General features: G+C 39.5%; 1 protein-coding gene across 1 annotated transcript; it reads left to right on the forward strand.

Annotated features, from left to right (window-relative positions):
* Positions 1–2,246: 2,246 nt before the first annotated feature.
* On the forward strand, positions 2,247–16,818 carry LOC139367411 (zinc transporter ZIP9-like). The gene is made up of 8 exons (XM_071105615.1): positions 2,247–2,342; positions 3,411–3,516; positions 7,091–7,282; positions 8,751–8,819; positions 15,351–15,436; positions 16,087–16,221; positions 16,365–16,496; positions 16,683–16,818. The coding sequence occupies exons 1-8, from the start codon at positions 2,247–2,249 to the stop codon at positions 16,809–16,811; spliced, it is 945 nt and encodes a 314-aa protein (XP_070961716.1). The 3' UTR covers positions 16,812–16,818.
* The last annotated feature ends 1,338 nt before the right edge of the window (positions 16,819–18,156 follow it).

Genomic DNA, 18,156 nt, shown 5'->3' on the forward strand with positions numbered 1-18,156 from the left:
CAATGTCCATTTCATAAGTATTCTAATAAAGTGTGTACAAAAAAAAGATATTAAAACATGTCTGTAAAACCACAATGAGGACATGACCTATCAAGTAAGTTTTCATAAATCGTTGGGTACAGCGCAATAAAAAACGTCGTCAGAGTAGGCTGAAGTGGTGGCGTTAGTTCATGTTCACATTTACAACATGCACGGAATTTCATTATTAACACCTTTTGGGTAATAATGTCTGGTGGGTGAAAAATCCCAAAACATTTTGCTAATTTATATCACCTTTCTGATATCTTGACTTTCTCTTCCGTCACAAAATCTAAAGTTTAGAAATGTCATGTTTTTGGTCATTAAAGTGTACTGCGACTGGATTATTCCTGTCGTTTCTCCTGATTGGACTTTGATGTTCACGAATTCTCTGTTTGAGAGAACGAGAGGTTTTACTTACATAACACAGCCCACCTGGGCATTTAATCATGTAGATAACATGGGTGGAGGTGAACGGAATGTCATTTATTTCCTGTATGTGGGTGGCAGAAATATCCACACTTCGTCATAGTGTTGCACTGTGCGCAGACTGCATTTACAGCTACCATTCGGAAGAGGGCGGTAACGAGCCTGGCTCATTTTTCTTTTGTGTCTGGACCAATTTGTCACGTAAAATTGCGACATCTCCTACGTGGTGGGTTCATAAAACTCAGCTGGCAAAACTGATTCGGATGATAAATGCCAGTGTTTCGTGACATCATCTCCCACTTTGCGCGAGTTCAAAGTATTTTTTGATGGTGAACATGTTGTGTGTGTGTTTTTTTAACTCGTGTTTTCCCTAGTGCTGAATGAATAGCTTCATCCACATATTGCGGAGCCTCTTGGAAATCTATTGCGCATCTCTGCTACTTTTTCTAGTTAGTCCTCTGTGGAGTGGTATATACGCGCAGTCTGAAAAACTGTCTTGGAAGTCCTCTTTTTAATGGCTCGGGAGTATTTCTGTCCGTTTATTTTCTGTACAGAGTTGTAAACGGGGTTCCATTTAATTTCTCAATTTACATATCGAGTTAATGAAAACGTTTCGTGTCACATTCAATAGTGAATTTGAGATTAGGGTCAATGTCATTGGGTAATGTCATAAAATCGTCAATATATCAGTTCAGGATTTTTATTCAAGAATTGATTTTCATTGTTAACAAAAACGTTCTTCAAGTTGACCCATATTAAGTTTAGCATAACTTGAAGAAAATGTGGAACCCATCGATGTTCTTTCTATTCGTTATATGTTAAAACATATTTAGACAGCTCTAGAATGAAGTCCGTTGGTGGGCATTTGTTAGTATCTCGGTCTCAAATAGTATCTCCATCCAATTTTAGCTAGTTAACCACCGGAGGACAACAACCCACTTGTCCTTGGTGCGCCAGGACCATTCACGGTTGAGTTCGTGTCAATTACCTTGTACCAGTGCACATCGGCTCGATACTGCATGTATATATAGCCAAGCTATCATTGCTCATTGTGCATATATATATCCCTTATGTTAAATGTGTTGTTGTTTTTTCGTTTTTTTCCCCCATTGATCTGCATTGCTGGGAAAGGCCCGTAAGTAAGCGTTTCACTGTTAATCTACACCTGTTGTTAATTAAGCGTGTGACAATTAAAATGTGATTTCATTGGTCATTATGTGTTTTATTCAGTTCAAAGTTGATATTGGTATCTTAGAAATTAATATCCAAAGGTACCTCAAGACTTTCCCACACGACGGCCTTTGCGGGACAGGGTGTATCTATAGTCGTGGAGTGCTCTCTTTGCTTGTCTCCTAGTGCTCTCTTTCCTTGTCTCCTGCGCTAAGGTGAACGGGAAAACTAGATAGGAAATATCAACTCCCAAGCAGCATATACTCCCAACGCGTTGTTGTTTTTGCCCATCCTGTATTTAACACATCAGTACTTGTGAAGGTGAGGAGACGAGGAGAAGAAACTAGTCTAGAGTTAGAGACTATTGAGACGCCCTCTGCCACGGTCAAGTTCAGGTGAGCTGACGGTAGGTTCTGCGTTTGATTCAGTTCGGGTTTTCTACGGTTAGGTGTGTTTTTAAAGAGGGCTGTTGAACATATGACAGAAAACGCCGCGACGTGATCAACAGTGCATTTTAAAATAGTTTTTTTAACTGCTTTGTAGTACAGAAAAAAGGTGTATTTAAAATTGTAGAGAGAATTAAAACAAACATCGGACATTCTTAAACTCTTACATTAAGTTATTTCGTCATGGACGAGGCAATGGCGATTATTTTGATATCCATTGTGATGTTTTTGGGATGTTTTCTATTAGGTTTGATTCCACTTTTGATCAAACTTTCTGAGGTAAGTAATTTAATTCTCAACATTATATCTCCTTCCGTTTCTCCTCCTTCTGTAGCTTCTGTACTTCCTCCTGAGGTCTCTTCTCCCGATGCCAATCCATCCCCCATTCAATATTAAAATATATAAATAATGTATCAGTATCTTACAAAAAGATTGTGATTGCTACATTTTGTATATCTTAACTATTAAATAATCAAATGTATTTGTCACATACACATGATTAGCAAATGCTTGTGCTTCTAGTTCCAACCGTGCAGAAATATCCAACGAGTAATCTAACCTAACAATTTCACAACAACTACTTTATACACACAAGTGTAAAGGAATCAATAAGAATATGTACATACAGATACATGAATGAGTAATGGTACAGAACGGCATAGGCAAGATGCAGTAGATGGTATAGAGTACAGTATATACATATGAGATGAGTAATGTAGGGTATGTAAACATTATATAAAGTGACATTGTTTAAAGTGGCTAGTGATACATTTATTACAGAAAGATGCAGTAGATGATATAGAGTACAGTATATACATATGAGATGAGTAATGTAGGGTATGTAAACATTATATAAAGTGACATTGTTTAAAGTGGCTAGTGATACATTTATTACATAAAGATGGCAAGATGCAGTAGATGGTATCGAGTACAGGATATACATGTGAGATGAGTAATGTAGGGTATGTAAACATTATATAAAGTGACATTGTTTAAAGTGGCTAGTGATACATTTAATTACATAAAGATGGCAAGATGCAGTAGATGGTATAGAGTACAGTATATACATATGAGATGAGTAATGTAGGGTATGAGAACATTATATAAAGTGGCTAGTGATACATTTATTACATCAAGATGGCAAGTCATGAATAGGCTGCCGACTGGATTCTCTAACCAGTTTGAATGTATGACTTAATAAAGTTATATTGATGCGTAATATAACAGTATGTTATTATATTGACACATTAATTCTCCCTCCTAGAACAAACAACAGTTGGTCAGTGTGTTTGTAAAATTGTGTGTGTGTGTGTGTGTGTGTGTGTGTGTCCCTTTCTCTCCCAACAGAAAAGGCTGCAGTTTGTCAGTATTTTTGGGGCAGGCCTGCTCTGTGGTACTGCTCTAGCTATCATCCTCCCAGAGGGGGTGGAACTACTGGAAGAGTCATGGAGAGGTGAGGGGTACCAGACATAATGGGCTTTGGGGAGCAACTAACTTATCAAGACATCAGCGACAGCTGGAACAACAACTCACTGTTAGGCTAGATTCCTGTTGTTGAGTTTGTATGGGCGCATAGTCCCTCGAAGGCAGCTATACTCCTGCTAAGGGTTATCTTGCCAACTGTTCATTATCTATGCAAATGTATTTATTATGGACCTTTTGGGGCGGCAGGGTAGCCTAGTGGTTAGAGCGTTGAACCGAAAGGTTGCTAGATCAAATCCCCGACCTGACAAGGTAAAAATCTGTCGTTCTGTCCCTAAAACAAGGCAGTTAAACCCACTGTTTCCTAGGACGTCATTGTAAATAAGATTATGTTCTTAACTGACTTGCCTAGTTAAAGATAAAGATTAAATAAAATACATCTAAAATGTAAAGGAAAGCGTTTTAGTAGTCCATCTCTCGCTCTATAATTCATGTCTTTTTACAAGCACCTCGCCGTCAAACGAAGCCCTACGAAGGCAGGGCTTGACGCGTGAGTCAGCGGCTGGCTGTGTCCGGGGTGTTGGGTTGGCTGTGGTGTGAAACCAGATACTTTTTTATTTCTTTATAAAATAATTCCGTCCCGTCATCCCTCGGCTGATACTAAATAAATAGTAATATGTCTACTGTTCAAAACAGACTCTGGGGAAAGTTCTGGTATGACGAGTCAAAATTCATACCACCATTCATTAACAAAATGTTTACAAAAAAAAGACTATGAGGCTGACGCAGCATATCAGATTGTTTAGCTTAATATGTTGATGGATGTATTTCTTCATATTATTAACTGAACAATGCGCACATGGATGAAGGCTATTTGTAGGTCTACATGCAATTAGTTGGAAAACACCCTTCTCAAATTTCACCACACACAGACACGCACACACAGACACGCGCACACACACACATACACACACACACACACACACAGAGACGCCCACACAGAGACACGCACACACAGACACACACACACAGAGACGCACACACAGAGACACACGCACACAGAGACACACACACACACACACAGAGACACACACACACACACACACACACACACACACACACAGAGAGAGAGAGACACACAGAGACACACACACAGACAGAGACACACACACACACACACACAGAGAGAGACACACACACACACAGAGACACACACACACACACACACAGAGAGAGACACACACACACACACAGACACACACAGAGACACACACGACAGCGGTTTCATGTGCCAGATACACTGTATAGAAACCACTAGAATGGTCCATACAGGAAAAAAAAAACAGAAATTCCACATGTGAAGTGTTCCTAAAGCACATGTTTTTATGTGATCTAATGTGAAGTTTATGTGATCACATGTGGCTTTTCTGTTTGGGGGGGGGGGGGTACTAATCTTAATATTATGAGTAGGATGATGCCTTTGGCTGCTGGACAATAAAATACAGTTGATTTGAAAACCAATAGAACATGATTAAAATGTTGGTTTCCATGTTATTAAGGGGTTAAATGATAATTCCCTCAACATTTTTATGGCTAGGTTTGACTAGGCTTGGCTAGTTTTGAATAGGCTTGGCTAGGTTTGACTAGGCTTGGCTAGGTTTGACTAGGTTTGACTAGGCTAGGTTTGACTAGGCTAGGTTTGACCAGGCTTCGCTATGCTAGGTTTGACTAGGCTATGTTTGACTGGGCTAGGTTTGGCTAGGTTAGGCTAGGTTTGACTAGACTAGGTTTGACTAGGCTTGGCTAGGTTTGGCTTGGCTAGGTTTGGCTAGGCTAGGCTTGGCTAGGTTTGTCACAGTTAGGCTTGGCTAGGTTTGACTAGGTTAGGCTTGGCTAGGGTTGACTAGATTAGGCTTGGCTAGGTTTGACTAGGCTAGGCTTGGTTAGTTTTGACTAGGCTAGGTTTGACTAGGCTAGGCTTGGTTAGTTTTGACTAGGCTAGGTTTGACTAGGCTTGGCTAGGCTAGGTTTGACTAGGCTAGGTTTGACTAGGCTTGGCTAGGCTAGGTTTGACTAGGCTAGGTTTGACTAGGCTTGGCTAGGCTAGGTTTGACTAGGCTTGGCTAGGCTAGGTTTGACTAGGTTTGACTAGACTAGGTTTGACTAGGCTTGGCTAGGCTAGGTTTGGCTAGGCTAGGCTTGGCTAGGTTTGTCACAGTTAGGCTTGGCTAGGTTTGACTAGGTTAGGCTTGGCTAGGGTTGACTAGATTAGGCTTGGCTAGGTTTGACTAGGCTAGGCTTGGTTAGTTTTGACTAGGCTAGGTTTGACTAGGCTAGGCTTGGTTAGTTTTGACTAGGCTAGGTTTGACTAGGCTTGGCTAGGCTAGGTTTGACTAGGCTAGGTTTGACTAGGCTTGGCTAGGCTAGGTTTGACTAGGCTTGGCTAGGCTAGGTTTGACTAGGCTTGGCTAGGCTAGGTTTGACTAGGCTTGGTTAGGCTAGGTTTGACTAGGCTTGGTTAGGCTAGGCTAGGTTTTACTAGCCTAGGTTTGGCTAGGCTACATTTGACTAGCCTAGGTTTGACTAGGCTAGGCTAGGTTTGACTAGACTTGGCAACTTTGAAACAAGGTAAGACATGCTTCATAAAATGATATAAAAAACGGTTTTAACCAATAAAGTTGATGGTTAAATAGTTTCAAAATGCTGAGCGCCTCTATTCAGATTCAAGATGGGTGATGTGTCCTTCTCTCTCTGATCTTGGGACCATTTGATCTGAACAAACCGTGTCTCCAGTATGTCGACAGAATCACTCCTTTAGACGTTAATGTTGATCTTCCTTCATTATATTTGTAAAAACATAACTGTTTTTTTTTAGCCTATATTTATGTTATTAAAAGTCTCAATAAAGTTTGGCTACGTTTTCTGGAGCCCTCCTTATGTCAGTATTGGTTTGGATATGAGGCTGTAGCCAATATGTATATCACCTACTCTTTGACAATTGAAATATACACTGAGTAGGAACACCTTCCTAATATTGAGTTGCCCCTTCCTTCTTTAACCACGTCTCCTCCCCTTCATCTACACTGATTGAATTGGATTTAACAGAGTGACATCGATAAGGGATGAAAGCTTTCACCTGGATTTACCTGGTCAGTCTGTGTCATGGAAAGAGCAGGTGTTCCTAATGTTTTGTATTTGTTCCTAATGTTGTTGTTTTTTTTAACTTGTCCTGCACAAGAGGACAAGCTTTAATGTCGAGCCCTGAAAGGGCCTCGAATGAAGGGCATTTCAGGATAAATCGGCCATTGAAATGAAAATCACCTTGGTGACCTAATTTATGCCTCTATTTAGCCAAGCATGTGTAGCAGATGTGAAATCCCTACATAGGCTCCTTGGTTATAGCTCAGCTCGGGCAGTCAGGGAAAGAAGATATACTGTTGTTACATCATCAACAACATTTCCAAGCTATTCACACAATGAATCTATGGATTGGTACTGTAGAATCTAGATACACCGCGGAAAAGCTTTCGGGTTGAGGATGAGTGCACCTGTTTGATAAAAGTCAGTGTTTTAAGAAAACATTCCTCTCCGTATTCTCTCCCCAGTGTCCTCCTGCTCTGTGGCCCCAGTAGCAGCCAATAAGAATGCCAGTGACGGTGGGGTCGGAGGTCAGCTCCAGGAGATGGGCCCCTCCTCTAAAGGTCTCCCAGCACGGTTCTTCATCGGGGTCTCCCTGGTTCTAGGGTTCATCCTCATGTTCCTGGTGGATCAGATCAGTAGCTACTGCTCCGTACATGGTCAGTTATGCTCCGGGGTGAAGACCTAGCCCCTCCCTCTATTAGCATTAACCTGTCCTATTGAAAACACACTGTGAAGATGCTAACTTCCCTAGCGTTAATTGGGCTAGTGTCATTAGACTCATTGAAAACCTCCTCAGGGGGGTGACATTTCCCCTATGCACAGATCTAGGTACAGCTTCCTCTCGCCAATAATACCTTAATTAACCATTAGTGGGAAAATGCAAAACTGATCCGAAATCAGTGTCTGGGGGCAACATCACGTTACTCCAATGAGTTACTACTTCATATACTGTAGCATCATATCTCCAGCTTGTTCCGTACATGGTCAGTGAGATCATATGAAAAGGAAAACCCTCCTGCCGTGAAATTATAGACTTTCTTAGGTTTGTGGTGACCAAAAGTAATCCGCTATATAGAAAATAAGGAAGGTCTGCACTCAGGAATTGTCTTAAATAAATAGGAAAATGTTCTCCCATCTTTTTTTCAGGACAAGTTACTTCGTATAACATTATTCTCTAACCCGGTCCCAGATCTGTTTGTGCTGTGTTGCATGGTAATTGTTTGGCATGACAATGACCATACAAGTTGGCGAGACTGATCTGGAAGCACCAGGCTATACGTTCTCCACATCTTCTCCTTGTTTCACTCATCTCCAAACCTCCTAGGACTCTAAACATCTTCAAACCTCACCAAACCTCTCCACCAAAACCTCTCTAAACATCTTCAGACCTCACCAAACCTTCTTATCAAACCTGTCCAAACTTCCTCTCCAAACCATCTCTTCAAACCATCTCTCCAAATTCTCCTCTCTAAACCTCCTCTCCAAACCTCTTCAGACTTCCTATCCTAACCTCCCCTTCAAACCTCCCCTTCAAACCTCCCATTCAAACCTCCTCTCCAAACCTCCTCTCCAAACCTCTTCAGACTTCCTATCCTAACCTCCCCTCCAAACCTCCCCTCCAAACCTCCTCTCCAAACCTCCCCTTCAAACCTCCTCTCCAAACCTCCTCTCCAAACCTCTCCAAACCTCCCCTTCAAACCTCCTCTCCAAACCTCCCCTTCCAACCTCCTCTCTAAACCTCCTCTCCAAACCTCTTCAGACGTCCTATCCTAACCTCCCCTCCAAACCTCCCCTTCAAACCTCCTCTCCAAACCTCCCCTTCAAACCTCCTCTCCAAACCTCCTCTCCAAACCTCTTCAGACTTCCTAATCTCCCCTCCAAACCTCCCCTTCAAACCTCTCCTCCAAACCTCCCCTTCAAACCGCCTCTCTTAACCTCCTCTCCAAACCTCTTCAGACTTCCTATCCTAATCTCTCCTCCAATCCTCCCCTTCAAACCTCCCCTCCAAATCTCCCCTTCAAACCTCCTCTCCAAACCTCCTCTCCAAACATTTGTCTTTGTGCTAGCATTCGGCATGTCCACAAAACTGTTGCTAACAGTTGGTTGATTGTGTTGTCATTCTAGATCAACGTACCGGAACATCCAACAGGACCACTATCACAGCTACAGTAGGACTGGTCATCCATGCTGCTGGTAGGGAACACACAACACACACACACACACACACACACGATAAGTTATCATACGTGACTAAGGTTTCTTAAATCAGTTTTAAGGTTGTTGTTGGGTCCAAAAGAGATGAAAGGCTTCATTGCCTCTGGGTTGTGCTGTTCACTAATCTGTATCATTTTACAAGCGAGGGAAATCCACAACTCAGAAGTCTTTGAGCCGATCTTAACTTCCTCTTGTGAAGCATACTGTGCTCTCTTAATGCTCAGAGACTTTGACATCTTAAAAAATGGCTTTACAAAGTGTCTACTCATAGTGTCTAATGGACTGTAGGTCTACTCATAGTGTCTAATGGACTGTAGGTCTACTCATAGTGTCTTATGGACTGTATGTCTACTCATAGTGTCATAGTGTCATAGTGTTATGGACTGTAGGTCTACTCATAGTGTCTACTCATAGTGTCTAATGGACTGTAGGTCTACTCATAGTGTCTAATGGACTGTAGGTCTACTCATAGTGTCTAATGGACTGTAGGTCTACTCATAGTGTCTAATGGACTGTAGGTCTACTCATAGTGTCTTATGGACTGTAGGTCTACTCATAGTGTCTAATGGACTGTAGGTCTACTCATAGTGTCTAATGGACTGTAGGTCTACTCATAGTGTCTAATGGACTGTAGGTCTACTCATAGTGTCTAATGGACATACATTATACATGTTGTATTGTAGTGGTGGTATTATACATGTTGTATTGTAGTGGTGGTATTATACATGTTGTAGTGTAGTGGTGGTATTATACATGTTGTATTGTAGTGGTGGTGGTATTATACATGTTGTATTGTAGAGGTGGTGGTATTATACATGTTGTATTGTAGAGGTGGTGGTATTATACATGTTGTATTGTAGTGGTGGTGGTATTATAGTGGTGGTATTATACATGTTGTATTGTAGTGGTGGTATTATACATGTCGTATTGTAGTGGTGGTATTATACATGTTGTATTGTAGTGGTGGTATTATACATGTCGTATTGTAGTGGTGGTATTATACATGTCGTATTGTAGTGGTGGTATTATACATGTTGTATTGTAGTGGTGGTATTATACATGTTGTATTGTAGTGGTGGTGGTATTATACATGTTGTATTGTAGTGGTGGTATTATACATGTTGTATTGTAGTGGTGGTATTATACATGTTGTATTGTAGTGGTGGTGGTATTATACATGTTGTATTGTAGTGGTGGTGGTATTATACATGTTGTATTGTAGTGGTGGTGGTATTATACATGTTGTATTGTAGTGGTGGTGGTATTATACATGTTGTATTGTAGTGGTGGTATTATACATGTTGTATTGTAGTGGTGGTGGTATTATACATGTTGTATTGTAGTGGTGGTGGTATTATACATGTTGTATTGTAGTGGTGGTATTATACATGTTGTATTGTAGTGGTGGTATTATACATGTTGTATTGTAGTGGTGGTATTATACATGTTGTATTGTAGTGGTGGTATTATACATGTTGTATTGTAGTGGTGGTATTATACATGTTGTATTGTAGTGGTGGTATTATACATGTTGTATTGTAGTGGTGGTATTATAGATGTTGTATTGTAGTGGTGGTATTATACATGTTGTATTGTAGTGGTGGTATTATACATGTTATATTGTAGTGGTGGTATTATACATGTTGTATTGTAGTGGTGGTATTATACATGTTGTATTGTAGTGGTGGTATTATACATGTTGTATTGTAGTGGTGGTATTATACATGTTGTATTGTAGTGGTGGTATTATACATGTTGTATTGTAGTGGTGGTATTATACATGTTGTATTGTAGTGGTGGTGGTATTATACATGTTGTATTGTAGTGGTGGTATTATACATGTTGTATTGTAGTGGTGGTATTATACATGTTGTATTGTAGTGGTGGTGGTATTATACATGTTGTATTGTAGTGGTGGTGGTATTATACATGTTGTATTGTAGTGGTGGTATTATACATGTTGTATTGTAGTGGTGGTATTATACATGTTGTATTGTAGTGGTGGTATTATACATGTTGTATTGTAGTAGTGGTATTATACATGTTGTATTGTAGTGGTGGTATTATACATGTTGTATTGTAGTGGTGGTGGTATTATACATGTTGTATTGTAGTGGTGGTATTATACATGTTGTATTGTAGTGGTGGTATTATACATGTTGTATTGTAGTGGTGGTGGTATTATACATGTTGTATTGTAGTGGTGGTATTATACATGTTGTATTGTAGTGGTGGTATTATACATGTTGTATTGTAGTGGTGGTGGTATTATACTTGTTGTATTGTAGTGGTGGTGGTATGTATACATGTTGTATTGTAGTGGTGGTATTATACATGTTGTATTGTAGTGGTGGTATTATACATGTTGTATTGTAGTGGTGGTATTATACATGTTGTATTGTAGTGGTGGTGGTATTATACATGTTGTATTGTAGTGGTGGTATTATACATGTTGTATTGTAGTGGTGGTATTATACATGTTGTATTGTAGTGGTGGTATTATACATGTTGTATTGTAGTGGTGGTGGTATTATACATGTTGTATTGTAGTGGTGGTATTATACATGTTGTATTGTAGTGGTGGTATTATACATGTTGTATTGTAGTGGTGGTATTATACATGTTGTATTGTAGTGGTGGTATTATACATGTTGTATTGTAGTGGTGGTATTATACATGTTGTATTGTAGTGGTGGTATTATACATGTTGTATTGTAGTGGTGGTATTATACATGTTGTATTGTAGTGGTGGTATTATACATGTTGTATTGTAGTGGTGGTGGTATTATACATGTTGTATTGTAGTGGTGGTATTATACATGTTGTATTGTAGTGGTGGTATTATACATGTTGTATTGTAGTGGTGGTGTTATACATGTTGTATTGTAGTGGTGGTATTATACATGTTGTATTGTAGTGGTGGTATTATACATGTTGTATTGTAGTGGTGGTGGTATTATACATGTTGTATTGTAGTGGTGGTATTATACATGTTGTATTGTAGTGGTGGTATTATACATGTTGTATTGTAGTGGTGGTATTATACATGTTGTATTGTAGTGGTGGTATTATACATGTTGTATTGTAGTGGTGGTATTATACATGTTGTATTGTAGTGGTGGTATTATACATGTTGTATTGTAGTGGTGGTATTATACATGTTGTATTGTAGTGGTGGTATTATACATGTTGTATTGTAGTGGTGGTGGTATTATACATGTTGTATTGTAGTGGTGGTATTATACATGTTGTATTGTAGTGGTGGTATTATACATGTTGTATTGTAGTGGTGGTATTATACATGTTGTATTGTAGATATGTAGTGGTGGTATTATACATGTTGTATTGTAGTGGTGGTATTATACATGTTGTATTGTAGTGGTGGTATTATACATGTTGTATTGTAGTGGTGGTATTATACATGTTGTATTGTAGTGGTGGTATTATACATGTTGTATTGTAGTGGTGGTATTATACATGTTGTATTGTAGTGGTAGTAGTATACATGTTGTATTGTAGTGGTGGTAGTATACATGTTGTATTGTAGTAGTGGTGGTATTATACATGTTGTATTGTAGTGGTGGTATTATACATGTTGTATTGTAGTGGTGGTAGTATACATGTTGTATTGTAGTGGTGGTATTATACATGTTGTATTGTAGTAGTGGTGGTATTATACATGTTGTATTGTAGTGGTGGTGGTAGTATACATGTTGTATTGTAGTGGTGGTATTATACATGTTGTATTGTAGTGGTGGTATTATACATGTTGTATTGTAGTGGTAGTATACATGTTGTATTGTAGTGGTGGTATTATACATGTTGTATTGTAGTGGTGGTATTATATATGTTGTATTGTAGTGGTGGTATTATACATGTTGTATTGTAGTGGTGGTGGTATTATACATGTTGTATTGTAGTGGTGGTGGTAGTATACATGTTGTATTGTAGTGGTGGTATTATACATGTTGTATTGTAGTGGTGGTATTATACATGTTGTATTGTAGTGGTGGTATTATACATGTTGTATTGTAGTGGTGGTATTATACATGTTGTATTGTAGTGGTGGTATTATACATGTTGTGTTATAGTGGTGGTATTATACATGTTGTATTGTAGTGGTGGTATTATACATGTTGTATTGTAGTGGTGGTATTATACATGTTGTATTGTAGTGGTGGTGGTATTATACATGTTGTATTGTAGTGGTGGTATTATACATGTTGTATTGTAGTGGTGGTAGTATACATGTTGTAGTGGTGTAGTGTAGTGGTGGTATTATACATGTTGTATTGTAGTAGTGGTGGTATTATACATGTTGTATTGTAGTGGTGGTATTATACATGTGTATTGTAGTGGTGGTAGTATACATGTTGTATTGTAGTGGTGGTATTATAGATGTTGTATTGTAGTGGTGGTATTATACATGTTGTATTGTAGTGGTGGTAGTATATGTTGTATTGTAGTGGTGGTATTATACATGTTGTATTGTAGTGGTGGTATTTTACATGTTGTATTGTAGTGGTGGTATTATACATGTTGTATTGTAGTGGTGGTATTATACATGTTGTATTGTAGTGGTGGTATTATACATGTTGTATTGTAGTGGTGGTATTATACATGTTGTATTGTAGTGGTGGTATTATACATGTTGTATTGTAGTGGTGGTGGTATTATACATGTTGTATTGTAGTGGTGGTATTATACATGTTGTATTGTAGTGGTGGTATTATACATGTTGTATTATAGTGGTGGTGGTATTATACATGTTGTATTGTAGTGGTGGTATTATACATGTTGTATTGTAGTGGTGGTATTATACATGTTGTATTGTAGTGGTGGTGGTATTATACATGTTGTATTGTAGTGGTGGTATTATACATGTTGTATTGTAGTGGTGGTATTATACATGTTGTATTGTAGTGGTGGTATTATACATGTTGTATTGTAGTGGTGGTATTATACATGTTGTATTGTAGTGGTGGTGGTATTATACATGTTGTATTGTAGTGGTGGTATTATACATGTTGTATTGTAGTGGTGGTATTATACATGTTGTATTGTAGTGGTGGTATTATACATGTTGTATTGTAGTGGTGGTATTATACATGTTGTATTGTAGTGGTGGTATTATACATGTTGTATTGTAGTGGTGGTATTATACATGTTGTATTGTAGTGGTGGTGGTATTATACATGTTGTATTGTAGTGGTGGTATTATACATGTTGTATTGTAGTGGTGGTATTGTACATGTTGTATTGTAGTGGTGGTATTATACATGTTGTATTGTAGTGGTGGTGGTATACATGTTGTATTGTAGTGGTGGTATTATACATGTTGTATTGTAGTGGTGGTATTATACATGTTGTATTGTAGTGGTGGTATTATACATGTTGTATTGTAGTGGTGGTATTATACATGTTGTATTGTAGTGGTGGTAGTATACATGTTGTATTGTAGTGGTGGTATTATACATGTTGTATTGTAGTGGTGGTATTATACATGTTGTATTGTAGTGGTGGTATTATACATGTTGTATTGTAGTGGTGGTATTATACATGTTGTATTGTAGTGGTGGTATTATACATGTTGTATTGTAGTGGTGGTATTATACATGTTGTATTGTAGTGGTGGTATTATACATGTTGTATTGTAGTAGTGGTGGTATTATACATGTTGTATTGTAGTGGTGGTGGTATTATACATGTTATATTGTAGTGGTGGTATTATACATGTTGTATTGTAGTGGTGGTATTATACATGTTGTATTGTAGTGGTGGTATTATACATGTTGTATTGTAGTGGTGGTAGTATACATGTTGTATTGTAGTGGTGGTATTATACATGTTGTATTGTAGTGGTGGTGGTATTATACATGTTGTATTGTAGTGGTGGTATTATACATGTTGTATTGTAGTGGTGGTATTATACATGTTGTATTGTAGTGGTGGTATTATACATGTTGTATTGTAGTGGTGGTATTATACATGTTGTATTGTAGTGGTGGTATTATACATGTTGTATTGTAGTGGTGGTATTATACATGTTGTATTGTAGATATGTAGTGGTGGTATTATACATGTTGTATTGTAGTGGTGGTATTATACATGTTGTATTGTAGATATGTAGTGGTGGTATTATACATGTTGTATTGTAGATATGTATGTAGTGGTGTAATAATGTTGTACTGTTTTATATGTAATGTCCAAGCCTTAATGTGTTTGGACTCCAGGAAGAGTAGGCTGCAGCTGATGGGGATCCCTAATGAATACAAATATTCATCACAAAGGAAGTCATTAGTATCTCGTAGTGTTTGTGTGTGAGTGTGTACAGTGTGTAGTGTTTGTGTGTGTTTTATAGTGATCTTGTTGCCTGCCTGTAGTACCGTTACGTGTGTGTGTGTGTGTGTGTGTGTGTGTGTGTGTGTGTGTGTGTGTGTGTGTGTGTGTGTGTGTGTGTGTGTGTGTGTGTGTGTTGTAATAATATTGTTTCTTCTCCTCTCTCCCCAGCTGACGGTGTAGTTTTCGGTGTGGCCGCGGTTTCCTCCAAGGTCACAGTTCAACTGGTGGTCTTTCTAGCTGTCATTCTGCACAAGGTGAGACTCCACTGGACTAACCAGCCTCTAACAGGAAGTTGCATCACAATATTGGACAGCCTCTAACAGGAAGTTACATCACAATATTGGACAACAGGACAGCTTCTAATAGGAAGTGACATAACAATATTGTACAGCTTCTAACAGGAAGTTACATCACAATATTGGACAACAGGACAGCTTCTTATAGGAAGTTACATCACAATAGTGGACAACAGGACAGCTTCTAATAAGAAGTTACATCACAATATTGGACAACAGGACAGCTTCTAATAGGAAGTGACATAACAATATTGTACAGCTTCTAACAGGAAGTTACATCACAATATTGGACAACAGGACAGATTCTACTAGGAAGTGACATAACAATATTGGACAGCTTCTAACAGGAAGTTGCATTTTACAATATTGGTCAACAGGACAGCTTCTAACAGTAAGTTACATCACAATAAGACATCTTGATTGTTTTGACTACTCAAGCCCTCTTTCAGTTCAATGTACTCTCTCCTTCATCTCCATATTTGATCTAACATTCACCCTCCCTCCCTCCCTCCCTCCCTCCCTCCCTCCCTCCCTCCCTCCCTCCCTCCCTCCCCTCCCTCTCTCTCCCTCCCTCCCTCCCTCCCTCCCTCCCTCCCTCCCTCCCTCAGGCTCCTGCAGCGTTTGGCCTTGCCACCTTTCTGTTGCGCGCAGGTTTAGAGAAGAGGCAGATTCAGAAGCGTCTCTTGGTGTTCTCCGCTGCAGCACCTGTACTCTCCATCATTACATATTTTATCCTGAACGCGGTGAGAAGAAGCAACAAACTACTTTTTAGTGACAGTTATCTTAAAAGTGATTTTTATAACCAACAGTAAAAGTTACGTGAAGGTTATTTTGTAACGTTGATATTACATCTCAGTGTGTTGTGTGTTTCTTCCTCCCACTGCAGAGTGGAGGTTCAGCCCAGCGTCGTCTGAGCGCTACAGGTGTTGGGATGCTGTTCTCAGCCGGAACGTTCCTCTATGTTGCCACGGTCCATGTACTACCAGAGGTCAGCTCCAGGGGGCAGCAGCAGAGCTTTGTAAATGTAATCTCTGGGACCGGGCACCTCCACGGGACTGGGACTGGGCAGCAGCAGAGCTCTCCCCACCTCCACGAGACTGGGACTGGGACTGGGCAGCCACAGAGCTCTCCCCACCTCCACGGGACTGGGACTGGGCAGCAGCAGAGCTCTCTCCACCTCCACGGGACTGGGACTGCGCAGCAGCAGAGCTCTCCCCACCTCCACGGGACTGGGACTGGGCAGCATGGGGACCTGGGGGTCCTGGAGAGCCTCACGCTGATACTAGGAGCAGGACTACCTGTGTTACTGGCCCTGGGACTACATGATGACTAGTCTTGTGAATCGACGCTATCCTGCCAAGTCTCCTTCGTCACTCAAAGGAACATTGGGAATGAATGTGAAGGAAGCCTGAAAATCGAGACTACACTACGACTGACAAGTTAACGCAAAGAAAGACACCACATGATACCAAGCACACATTCTTACATAGAGATCATTGAGGGTGTTTCCGTGCCAGATGCAGTGTGTATCAGTGTCTTTCTCTGAAAGGTCAAGGAGTTACTGATACTGTTACTGACATGGGTTTGAACATACAACAAGTAGGAACAGAGTGTGTGTGTGTGTGTGTGTGTGTGTGTGTGTTTGTGTGTGTGTGTCATGCAAAATAGTGGGATCAGAGCAAGAGACAGAGTGATGTGTGTTTGTCAGAGACTTGTGTATTTGTGTCGAGCTTTTGTAATTGTTTCTCTTGCCAAGTTAAATCTCAGCGGGGACATTCTGTTGAGTTTGTCTGAAAGAGCAAAGAACATTTCCTGTAAGTGGATAACTCTTTCCTGTTTCCTCATATTTGGCCTTTTGTGCCTCCACTGAACAATTGTTTTTTTTTAATGTTAATATGAAATCCAAACTAGATCAGATTTTAATCAAATTGCATAATATTTCATATTTTGTCATGTGTAAGAAAGGTTCTTGGCTGGGGGTATGTTAGGTACTGAAATATTCAGGCCAGGTTGTGAAAAGCCATCTTCATAAACATTGGATGGTTGCCATAACACTAACTGAACCACAGTGATGATTATTGATTTTTAAAATGTTGTATTGGATGTGATGATCTTTTTTTTAGATTTGATAATAATGGGTTTACATGAAATATTCAGTAAAACACCCCGCTGACAAACCACAGCTCAGTGGACCTTCCAAACGGACCAGTGAACATATCAAGAAGAGACTTAACACATTTCCACATTGTTTACGATAGCCAGTACAATGTTGTCTGGCTACCAGTCTGTTTAGATAGCATTCCACTCCTTGCCAATCTGTCACATGCTAAACATTTTTTGGCATATGATACAGAGTATCATGAGTGAAATGTTATCCAAACAGACTGGAGGTATGTTACCTAAACAGACTGGTACCCAGGCTAGAGGAATGTTATCTAAACAGACTGGTACCCAGACTAGAGGAATGTTATCTAAACAGACTGGTACCCAGGCTAGAGGAATGTTATCTAAACAGACTGGTACCCAGACTAGAGGAATGTTATCTAAACAGACTGGTACCCAGGCTAGAGGAATGTTATCTAAACAGACTGGTACCCAGGCTAGAGGAAAACAACTTTTTATCAATACTTTATCATAACTATCCCTGAAAATAATATATAAAATGACATAGCATGACA

The sequence above is a fragment of the Oncorhynchus clarkii genome, chromosome 16 (genome assembly GCF_045791955.1).
Source record: "Oncorhynchus clarkii lewisi isolate Uvic-CL-2024 chromosome 16, UVic_Ocla_1.0, whole genome shotgun sequence".
Classification (NCBI taxonomy): Eukaryota; Metazoa; Chordata; class Actinopteri; order Salmoniformes; family Salmonidae; genus Oncorhynchus; species Oncorhynchus clarkii.

Excerpts from the sequence above, each read along its gene's own strand:
- LOC139367411 (XM_071105615.1), top strand. The coding sequence starts at position 2,247 with ATGGACGAGGCAATGGCGATTATTTTGATATCCATTGTGATGTTTTTG. Across the intron at positions 2,343-3,410 it reads TTTTGATCAAACTTTCTGAG|AAAAGGCTGCAGTTTGTCAG; the intron begins GTAAGTAATTTA and ends CTCTCCCAACAG. Across the intron at positions 16,222-16,364 it reads CATATTTTATCCTGAACGCG|AGTGGAGGTTCAGCCCAGCG; the intron begins GTGAGAAGAAGC and ends CTCCCACTGCAG.